Here is an 11,187-nt window from a genome sequence, read left to right as displayed (position 1 = left end):
CAATGTTAGCAATTTTTTATTTTTAAAGTAGGGTTTGAATAAGACTCCACTATGACAGCTAAGAAAACTAGTTTAGTAAAATACAAGAGGCCCAAGTGCAGAAGTAGTTACATCTTCTGGACTGGTTTGATGCCCAGGATGTCAAACCCTTTGGCCATAACGGCAGCTGTTGCTTCACACAGCAACATTCTCCACATGTTCACCTTCACTATCGTTCCTGGAGAAGAAAGAAAAATAGTGCAAGCTTGAATTAGATGGTCAGGAAGCATCATAGATTACACATTACAGTCACTGCATTTGTGCTATTTCCATGATGTAGTACAGTTGGAATTATGTAGCTTCCATTACACTAAAAGGGACTGGTAAAACGCACTATTTAATACACTCAGGTGCTACAGCAAGTAGCATTTTCACAAGAGATGATCGATCACTAGTGCCCACCTTCTTCTCTACTTGAGAGAGTTTTGTTACATGTGCTAGCACTTGGAAACCTCATCTTATTCTGAACACTTGTAGGTTGCTTTTATAGCTATGGTGAATTTCTTTTTTAAATATAAATGGGAACGGTTGGGTTTTCTGTAAAGCAGAGACAGAGCAGCCAGTGTGGCCACAGACAGCCCTCCTTCAAACACAGCAATAGCTCTGTTTTTTGAATAGACCAAGACATGCACTTGTTCATAAAAATCAGTAACACTGGTCACAAAAACTAGATATGATTTACTATTAGCAATAGCTTTAAAGAACAACAAAAAGCTGCCTTGACATGCTTGTGCATTTGTTATCTTGCATCCAAGAACGACTGGAGTAACAGCATCCTTAACACAAAGTTAAGACTCCCCCCGCCTGGATGTTATGACCTTTCAGCCTGGAATGCTGGTACAAACTTGATCAACTGTATCATCAGAATTCTCCAATTACAACCTCACAGAGATGTGCTCACTGCAAGCAAGTTTAAGGGATGCACTCACCAGTTTGCCTGTCTTTTTCCACACAGTAACAGTTATCGTAGAACTCTGTAAAGGTGGTGGCCAGCTCATAGAGGTAGTCACAGAGTGTGTGTAATAAGAGATCATCCAAAATCTTCTGCAGAATCTCAGGGAATCTCAGACAGCATTTGCCCAGTTTCCACTCCTTTTCATGGTCCAGTAATATCTTTGTTTCTCTAGCTGCCTTCTGCAGCATCTCTTCATCAATGTTGGCCAGACGTGCTATAGATCTGACAAAAAAAGAAAAAAACAGCCTAGCATTGGTCATGCTTATGCATGGAATTTTGCAACAGGATTGAAGGGCCAAAAGCAAAGGGGTTCTGATTTGAATGATCTAGCTATGGAGTGGTAACTTGAATGGATATTAGAAAACAGCCTGAATTGCCTAGAAAAATATTCAGTTTCAGTACATTGCAAGAACATAGGCAATCAGTGCAGGAGGCATGCACTGGGTGGAGGAATTAGTTCACGGAAGCAGCAAGGGACTGGACACGCATTCAAGAGGAAGAGTGGATGAGAAGCTAAAAGGTGACCAGGCACTGATATGGGAAGAAGCCTGGGGGCTCAAGTGTATGTGGAGGCCGTGGAAAAAAAGCAGGAAAGCAGTAATAGATGGGAGGGGGAAACAGGGACAGGTACCCAAAAGAGGTGGTGGTGCACAGTTCCCTTGTGAGAGTGGGCTATGTAATTATTAATAAGCCTATACAAATATTCATTTGGGAGAGACCACTACCCTGTAATGTCAGTGAGAGATGTCTGCCTGGAAAACTTCTCCACACAGACCTGCCCTTTCTGAGGGAGGACATTGACTATGTTCACTAAGTAGGCTCCATCTAGACATGAAGGCAGAAAACAAGACAATGGCCACACTGCTAGAAAAATTAGATACGCTCGCCCTCCAGCTGGAAGGACAGCCTGCAGTGGCTGGCCAAGAAGGAGTTCCACTTCCACGCCCTCTCAGAACACATAGGGCCTAGATCACAGCACACCCACCTGCTAATACTGAGAACAGATTTACCAAGGCAGATGAAGTGTCAGCCCAGCACAAAGTTCAGGCTAAGCTGTTATGAAGCATGGCAGATATTTTACATTAAACAAGGCAGAGCTTTTCAGAGGGGTCCAGTTAGACTCCTCCTTTGGCATTTAAGGATATCATCAGGGCAAGCAGCTCGGGAAAGAAAATGAAACAGGCTTAAGGCCCCAAACACAAATAATTTTTTTTTTTTTTGAGTAAGGGGCAGGAGAGCAAGGGAGACCACAGCTGAGATTTCCCTAGGAATTCTGTTATTTTTAGTTAATAAAAGATGGAATAGACATATTACACTTTTTGCAACCTGAAGGGCAACTCATTTTCAGCTTGGTTTTAAAGCAACCACAATACCCTTGAGCTACCTGATTCGAGTGAAGGCATAGAGCAAGTAAGCAGCTGTATTTCCTCGGTCATCCAACATTTTATCAAAAGAAAAGATGTAATCATTCATTCTGTTATGGGAAAGGTCAGCATATTTAATGCAGCCAAAAGCAACTGATGTCTGGGCAGCCTTCAGTTCTTCTTCAGTTAGGACCTACAGAAGACCAAAAAAAAAAAAAAACCACCAAGTTTAACCATTCTGTCTCCCACATAGCATGCTTTGCTTCACCACAAACCCAGAGAAATGGAAAGGCCTCAGCAGGAAATATTCTAGAGGCACCAGCCAAGTAACATGCTGGGGGAAAACATGGTCAACTCATGGACTTTGACTCTGCTTTTTCCAGAGGGAAATTAACTAGTTAGAACCCATTTCAAAGCACTGATGATTGTTCAGCCAAATTTGCTTAACCCTTAAGTGAATTTTCTATTTCATCAAGGCTTACTATAAAGTGGACACCTAGATTATCTGGAAACAGAGCAGGATCAGCACAACACTTCCTGCTGCCAAAGAAGTCCCATGCAGGTGTCGTTCCTGTGACACTTAAAAGTGAGGCCCTGTGTTCTGTGCATGGACAGCAAGATTAGTGCCTGGGCCCAGGGCCTTTAACCAAAATGGCAGCTGGTTGTGGCCCCCCACCTAATTAGTGGTGAAGTTGCATAGTGGGTAAAGTGCTTTGGAAGGTAGAAAATGCCATGTAACTGTAAATTAGTATTTTGCCCCACTGTCTGATTGACCTCAGAGAGGTTTAGGAACAGTTTAGCATGCTCTCCTATATTCTAAAGGGCATCCATTCGACTTGTGTTCCAGAAAATGAGGATCTCTTCAAAATTAGATCACTTCCCATAGTGGAACACAGTATGTACCAAGGCGACACAGTTGAAGGCTATGCAAGAGCAAACTGCCGTGCTATGCATTTTTGAAGCCATTTTGAGGCTGTTGAAATCAGAGGGTGATTTGTCCACAATTCAGGCACTGATATAGAATTCCATACCTTTGCGATTTTGGAGCCTCATGCGTGACCTGCTTTAATTCCAACAATTTAGCAAATAACTAGCTACAGCGCACAGGAGTTTAATCCCGCAGAGATTCCAGTAGATATGCCACAGAGCCAATTCAGAGAGAGGAAAGGTTTGAGCCATGTTGGAGCTCACATCAAGGCCACCGTCTCAACATACATCTTTGCTTAGGGAGGCAGCAAAGGCTGCACTGTATGGAAAACCGCATTGCGTGGTTTGTGTTCTGCCACCACCTGTTGGATCTTTAAGGAATCGGCTGTTTCCCCCTTTGCATCTCACCAGCATACTCTGGAGATTTAATGCTGTTTTACAATGCAAGAACTTCTCTCACCGGACAAGGAACATGACCTGCCCCAACTTTTTTTTTTTTTTAATTGTTTCCACCGGGTGGCCACTCCTGACACTGGTATGGCTGCGGCAAGAGGCAGCTCTGCGAGTGCTAAGATGGGGTTCCTGGTGGACTGAATGTTCATTTTTAATGTATCGACCTTTGCTCCTGCTCTTCTATGGCCTGTGACATCTCCTCACCTAACTAACCTCTCCTATCTATTCTAGCTGCCAAGAGAATGTCTGTCCCAAAAACAGGATCAAGTCCTGGAGTTGCTTACCATCCTCAACTCCCTGTTCACTGGCTGTCCCTTTCTACCCATCTCACACCCTGCCCCCTTCTAAACCTTGGCTCATATCTCATCCTTTTCCCTATTAAAAATCCCTGCTCTCCCAAAAGGCTCCTGGCCCCATGCTGGGACAGTCTCCTACAACTCGGATTCCAAGCTGTTCCTGAAAAGCAGCTTGCTCAGCATTCTGCACCATTTTCAGGCAGAGCAAGGAGGGGTGCAGGGATGGCTACAGTAAATGCTTCCAGCACTGAAAGCTTTAACATCCTAATTTATTCTCCTCGATCCAACTGTGCAATAAATATTCCAGGGCCTGTCACCAAGGGGAAAAAGCCGACAGTAGCTAGTGAGGAATACCTCGTGCACACATGTGGACCCTCTTACTGTGCATTAAGGGAGTCTTCTTGCACAGTAGCTTAAGGCATTTGAGAAGTGCATTAAGCTAAACTGCCCAAGGGCATTCAGCATGTCCCCACGGACAGTAAGTGCAGAGTAGCTAGCGTGCTTTCAGTTCACACCCTAGCTTCCTGCCCACTAACTTCCCAATGCAGACAAGCCCGCGCTACGTTTCAAAACTACAATGTCCAGCCAGTGCTGAGGCTTTGTCTGCAATCCAATCCTGCCGGCTCAAATGAGCTGTGATTAACTCAGAACTGCACTAAATCCATTAGGAATTAGCATCAGTGTCTACTCCACAGTGCAGGGAAATTTAAGAGCTTCAGAGGTGGGGAGTCTTTCTTACTGGTGTCAGGAACAATTCCAGGCCGTAAAACAGAGCTGCTTGCTAATCACAACATGCAGTAGAATGGTAACACTGAAAATAAGCCCAGTGAGCAATGTGATGGAGGGGAAAGTCTTGCTCTGTATATATTTCCCTTGGATCCATTACACAGAAGCATCCAGTACATGATGAAACCCACCACATACTTGTTTCCAAGAAGAAAAGTAAGCCATCACAATTACCTTGTCACGCTCTTTGTCCTTCAGTTTGTCCATTGATCGTTTCAGCCCCTCTTCCAGTAGCTCAATGAGCCGCACTGTATCCCCTGAACGAGTTTTGAACTTTTTCCTGAAAGCACATAGACATGGCTCGATAGAAACCCCACGGCTCACGATCAGCACTATATACAAGCCTCTGCAGAACTAAATCTTACAATTACTTGGGTGGCCCACATTTCTCAATAGTTTAATAGATTCAGCTGCACATTCCAATTGCCTCCGCCCCTGAGTTAAATGTATAAAACAGACATCAAACTGGTGCGCCTATAAGGGCAGATCAGAACTGTAATAAAACTAATTGGAGAAAAAGAAGGTTTACAATTGGCTGACCAAGGTGTCAGTCATATGTGTAGGACAGTTTCCTGTCCCATCAGAGCAACAATTGTCAGGAAAACAGCTCAAAACATTTCCCCCTGTTTTAACAGTGAAATGCAACAGCAAGGACACAGCATGTGGACTCTCAGCTACACGTAGCTCTTGCACAATGCATGGGTCTGACTGCAGTATCACTTAGGAGCAAGAGGAGCTTGAGATGGAGTACTAAGTAACTGGCCTAGAATAGGGGCATTGGGATCCCTTTCAATCTCCATGCAGCCCAAGGGAGATGGAGGTGGTGAAGGAGAAACGAAAACCACCCCTTCACCAACCAGAAAGAAGGAGACAGAGGACATAGCTTAGAGTGGAGTCACACCGACCCACAGTACAACACGTGAGCATGCTGTGCGATATGTTCCTTGTGACACAGAGTCACAATACTGCAAAGTGAAGCTGCGAAAAACAGACGTGGAATTTCAAGCCATACTAGAATTAGTTTGTGACTTTTGTGGGCCACATATACTTCTATTTATAGCAAAAGGATAAAATAGGATTGTAAAAAAAAAAATGCTGAATTAGCTATATATCTCCTTCACAGAGAGAATCCTACAGGACAATTCTGGGGTTAAGGTGTTCCCAATTACCAAAACAGAAACACAAGCTATAAAAAGAAAAGGAGTACTTGTGGCACCTTAGAGACTAACCAATTTATTTGAGCATAAGCTTTCGTGAGCTACAGCTCACTTCATCGGATGCATCTTTTCTTTTTGCGAATACAGACTAACACGGCTGTCACAAGCTATAAACACATTTGCTATGGAGTAGACAGAATAATCTTGTCAAACAAAATGCAATCTAAGCCCACAATCTAGCCAGAATAATATATAAAATATTTTTCTTATGGAAAATAAATTCAGATTTCTTATTTTGCAGTTACTTTACCAATGAATAATGAAACACTGGTTTGCAATGTTAATTTAGACATACATGAACTTCATTTACAAGAAATCTGTTTTTTAAGATAGAATTTTCTCAAATAAAAACAGGGCAGAGCTAGTTTGTTTGGGATGGAAAAAGAGGTGGCTTTAAAAATATAACAACCAAAAAACCTGATTTGTTTAGATTCCAGAAAAATAGTGCACTTTTATAGAATAGTAACAGAATATATGGAAAGACAGTCACAGCAGACATGCAAAAAACTCATTAATAAGTGAACTTTGTTTCTTCATTATTTTAGATGTCAACATGTAAATCAAAATTTTCAAAGTCCAAGTACTCGTATGATATTTGCATTTTAAGTCCTCATACAAGAATCTCTCTCAAACAACGTGACAGGGTCTACTGGAATCTGACCCTGAAAACTGCAATATGATCTGACTTCTTTTCTTTTTCTGTTGTCTGATGCTGAGACAGCCTGGCAAGTGTAATCACAGTATCCATTAAATGTACCATGAAATGGTCTATTCATTCAACTTACTTATCTTCTCCCAGTACCACTCCAAATGCAGCATGGACTACTCTGGTCACGGCAGGGTCATACCAGCCAATCATCTGACCTGCTGCATATACTGTCTGCAAGTGCACTGACTGCGAAGAAATAGAAAAATAAAAAGCAGTTGTCAACTGCATTTTCCAATTGTCTTTTTCCCATTAAGATTCTGGTATAAATACTGTAAAATGCTTTTGTACCAAGAGTGTTATTACAAGGAAAAATAAAGCTTCCCTAACTGATCACGTCCCCCTTTAGACTCATTGCACAGGACACTTGTAATGACGAACCACTACTGTCATCAGTTTCTACAGACTATTCAGATTTTCAGAAAGTATCAATGCCTGATACTTTTAAAGATCCCTCCCCAATTCTCGGTACAAGACTGTGTGACAAGTACATCACCACTGCCTGCATTTTATAGTTCCCATTTAAGTGAATATAAACGTGGGTGAAAGGTACTCAACGGACAGGTCTGGAGACTCCACAGATAAGGCAATGCATGAACAGTGACAGTGCAGGTTTTTATCACTCTCTCCAGCCATTCAGATTCAGCACTGACCTGGATGTGCGGATAGTTTTGTTTCCCGGAGTGTTAAATCCTTGGGCACTGCTGAGATGGCCGCGAGTCTAAACTGTGGTGGTGAATTCTGTGATTGGCCCACAGCCCATCAGGAACTGGACTGTAATTACCAAATAATTTCACATAAGGGCCAATAAATAGCCATCAGGTGATAACACCTTCTAGCCCCTGTCCTCTAGGCTAGAGCGATATCTAGTGATTGACTGAAGAACAAAGCAGAGGTCGGGGTACTCACCTGCCCACTATCCACCACATAAACAATGATATCAGCTTTTTCCTCAAATAGCCTTTGCTTAAGAGCAGCTAAGTCAGATGTATCATATGTGAAACCTCCATCTGACTTCATGATTGTTAAAGGAACAGAGCATCCTGGGACAAACACAATCTTCCGCCCGTCATCCATCTGTACAAATCCTAGGGAAAGAGGTCATTTGAGGGCAAGCATTCAAGAGAGATTTGCAGAAATATGCAAGTTGTTAGATGCTACATGTAAAAAGTGATAATGCTCTAAAGCTTGTGAAAGCCAGTTGCTCCTATCTATTCACATTCTATCCATTTTGTGCATGTCTCATTAAATGCTTGATTTCTTAAAAAACAAAAACACCACCAATCATCTTTTGCAAAGAGAGCATAGATTTATACAAATCTAGTTTTGCTGGTGAAATAACAGGCTATCATTAAGAGAGTTCTAGCTTGATTTTAAAACCATTGTAAGTTGGTATCCTGATGTACTTAGTGCAGAGGTGGGCAAACTACGGACCGGGGGACCATTCTGCCTGGCAGTTGAGCTCCCAGCCGGGGAGACTCGCCCCTGGCCCCTCCTCTGCTGTCTACCCTTCCCTGCAGCCTCAGCTCATCGCGCTGCGCTCTGGGCAGCAGGGCTGCAAGCTCCTGCTGGTCAGTGAAGCTGCAAGAGCCGCCGGCCTGCCTCGGGGGTTGGATAGGACGTGGGAGTCCTGGGGGGCCTGTCAGAGAGTGGGGGTGTGGATAGGGGTTGGGGCAGTCAGGGGACAGAAAGCAGGGGGGTTGGATGGGGGTGGGATCCTGGGGGGTGGTTAGGGGCAGGGGGGTCCCGGGAGCCCCAAATTCCCAGACCTTTCTGAACGACAAAAACAAGGAATAATAGCCCGTGTCTCTCAGCAGGGGAGCATTTTCTAGTCAAAAATATAATGGAGGGGAAGGACAAGTGTCTAATCTGGGGAACATTAATCTTGAAAGTGTCTCTAAACAAACTAGTAGAAATTAACACTCTCTCAAACTGAAAAAATATTTAAAAAAAATGAAGTGACTGGACAATTGTTGATTTTTTGACGATGTTAAGGAACATGTTACCTCTGTCTTCAAATTCTTGCACAATATCTTTCATCATATCTTGGTAGAACGATTCCCCTCTCTCTATTAGTTTAATGTCCAAGCAGTCATAGATTTTTTGGAACTCTGAGTAGGGAAAACAGAGAGAACTATAAAAAAAAACAATACGTTCAAGATTTTGACTGATTGTATTAAGACTCGAAGCAAAAAGACCCTAAAATATGACTGAAATGAGAGGAAAGATGGTCCTGAGGCTAAGCCATAGGCCTGGGAACCAAGATATCTGGGTTCAATTCCAGCTCTCTCGCAATCTGTGACCATGGGCATGTCACTTGTTTTCTGTGCCTCATGTCCCATCTATAAAATAGAGTTACTGTACTTCCTTACCTCGGGGGTGGGGCGGTCAGGCTGAATTTATCAGTCACTGGGAGGTACTCAGATACTAAGGCAATGGGGCAAAACCTTCAATTACTGAGCCATACTGGACAGAATGGCACATTACAGAGGTAAGTAACATTTAATAAATAAAACAGGCCACAGCAATACTATACTATACAGCATAAACACTTCAACAATTTGTCAGAAAGAGATGAAGGGTTTCTCTCTTTAACAACCTGTGTTTCAGAAGCAGACAAACAGAGGTGCAGGAAGGAATAAGGGTCAGACATTTTGTTTGGAAATGATCGATTATTACTAATATTAGACATTTGTTAAGCACCAATCAGCATAATACTTAGATGTTACTCTACATTGGTACTAATGTCATTGTTGCTAACTCTTCAAAACCACTCTTCCAGATAGTATTAAGGGCAACACCCATAATGCTGTTTGGGAAAAATCTGAGGATCCTGGGGTTTTCAAGTGTGGTTGTATTCATTTTAAGTGAATTCTGCATCCTGCTCTGATGTTCTGATATGTATGGTGGAGTTCTATGGAGCAAACCTTCCTCAGCCATATTGCTCCTTTTTATCCCAACGAATTTTATCGATTTCCAAAGAATAACTTGTGTCTCAGATCAACATAAAATGATCTACTTAAAACAGGTTTCAGAGTAACAGCCGTGTTAGTCTGTCTTTGCAAAAAGAAAAGGAGTACTTGTGGCACCTTAGAGACTAACCAATTTATTTGACCATGAGCTTTCGTGAGCTACAGCTCACTTCATCGGATGCATGGCATGCATTCGATGAAGTGAGCTGTAGCTCACGAAAGCTCATGCTCAAATAAATTGGTTAGTCTCTAAGGTGCCACAAGTACTCCTTTTCTACTTAAAACAAACACTGGATTAAAGAAATAGACACTAATTCTAACTGTTACCTTTCCGAGATACATCGCAGATCAGTTTCCATGCTTTAATGAAGTCTGGATTTTTGCTCTGTAGTAGGACCACACACTGGTAGGCTCGCTTCTTAAATTCTTCCTCTGTGTCAAATCTCCGCTTGGATTCCTAGGTTAAAAACTATATGTAAGAAAAAGTCTTTTCTCTCCTATGCAAAACAGTATTTCTGACATTCTGCTTTAAAGCAATTTTTTATTTGGTGGAAGGGAAGCAGTGTGGCTTAATGGGTAGGGTAAAAAATTACTTTTACTAAACCAGTATACAATTCCTGAGACCGGATACCTGTATTTCATAAACTAAAATAAGCAATTCTTTACTTCTTTAACAAACCCAGTTAAAATTCATTTTGTTTCAACAATGTTATACTGATCATTCACAACAGTTCTGAATTATTGCTTCATTTAAAAGTAAGAGGAGAACAAGTGGACATATTAGCTAAAATACCTTGTAAAAAGCTTGGAGATCCCCAATGGGGGGTGAAACAGTCAGGAAATCCGGAAATTTATCTTGGAGGTGAGCAATGAGCATTCCAAACTGGGTGCCCCAATCTCCTAAATGGTTTAATCTGGCCAACAATTAGAAAGTGCAAAACAAAATTATGTATCATATGAGAAATCAGAACTAAAACAGGCTGAAGATTGTTGGCGGGGGAAGGGTGATTAGAGCTTTTCAGTCACATGGCTTGCTGGGGGTTGGGGGGTAATGCCGAATTGTGCTGCTACACTTGGGGTATTAGTTATGATGTATTTTTAAGTTATACTAAGGGTGGCTAGAACAGACGGACAGGCATCACTGGTGCACTTGTACAAATCGAGATAAACAAACTTGTCTGCCAAGTCCAACAGTGCTCACCTCAGAACATCATAGCCCACAAACTCAAACAGACGGCACATGCTGTCTCCAATAACAGTCGACCGCAGGTGACCAACATGCATCTCTTTGGCAATGTTAGGGGAAGAGAAGTCAACCACCACCTTCGACAGGGCAACAAATGAACAGAAACATTATTAAATGACGCACTGTACAATGTCCTGCTCTCAGGGCAAAATTTGCAAAGTTGTGGATACATGCCTTATGGATACGTGCAGTCACCATGACTGCATACACAAGTGATGTATTTGCA

At 42.4% G+C, this 11,187-nt stretch overlaps 1 protein-coding gene across 1 annotated transcript in view; it reads right to left on the bottom strand.

Annotated features, from left to right (window-relative positions):
- The window catches only part of RARS1 (arginyl-tRNA synthetase 1), a 28,703-nt gene continuing 17,516 nt past the window's right edge, over positions 1 to 11,187 (bottom strand). The window contains exons 6-15 of the mRNA XM_073355948.2: positions 10,917 to 11,038; positions 10,509 to 10,629; positions 10,043 to 10,172; positions 8,750 to 8,854; positions 7,653 to 7,831; positions 6,823 to 6,932; positions 4,995 to 5,100; positions 2,379 to 2,551; positions 969 to 1,216; positions 1 to 217 (exon numbers count right to left, since the gene is read on the bottom strand). Coding sequence (XP_073212049.1) covers positions 108 to 217; positions 969 to 1,216; positions 2,379 to 2,551; positions 4,995 to 5,100; positions 6,823 to 6,932; positions 7,653 to 7,831; positions 8,750 to 8,854; positions 10,043 to 10,172; positions 10,509 to 10,629; positions 10,917 to 11,038 — 1,404 coding nt within the window. The 3' untranslated portion in view covers positions 1 to 107. The remainder of the gene's footprint in view (positions 218 to 968; positions 1,217 to 2,378; positions 2,552 to 4,994; positions 5,101 to 6,822; positions 6,933 to 7,652; positions 7,832 to 8,749; positions 8,855 to 10,042; positions 10,173 to 10,508; positions 10,630 to 10,916; positions 11,039 to 11,187) is intronic.

Source organism: Lepidochelys kempii, chromosome 8, assembly GCF_965140285.1.
Source record: "Lepidochelys kempii isolate rLepKem1 chromosome 8, rLepKem1.hap1, whole genome shotgun sequence".
Lineage (NCBI taxonomy): Eukaryota > Metazoa > Chordata > Testudines > Cheloniidae > Lepidochelys > Lepidochelys kempii.
Note: the sequence above shows the minus strand (reverse complement) of the source record. Positions and strands in the feature narration are given on the sequence as shown.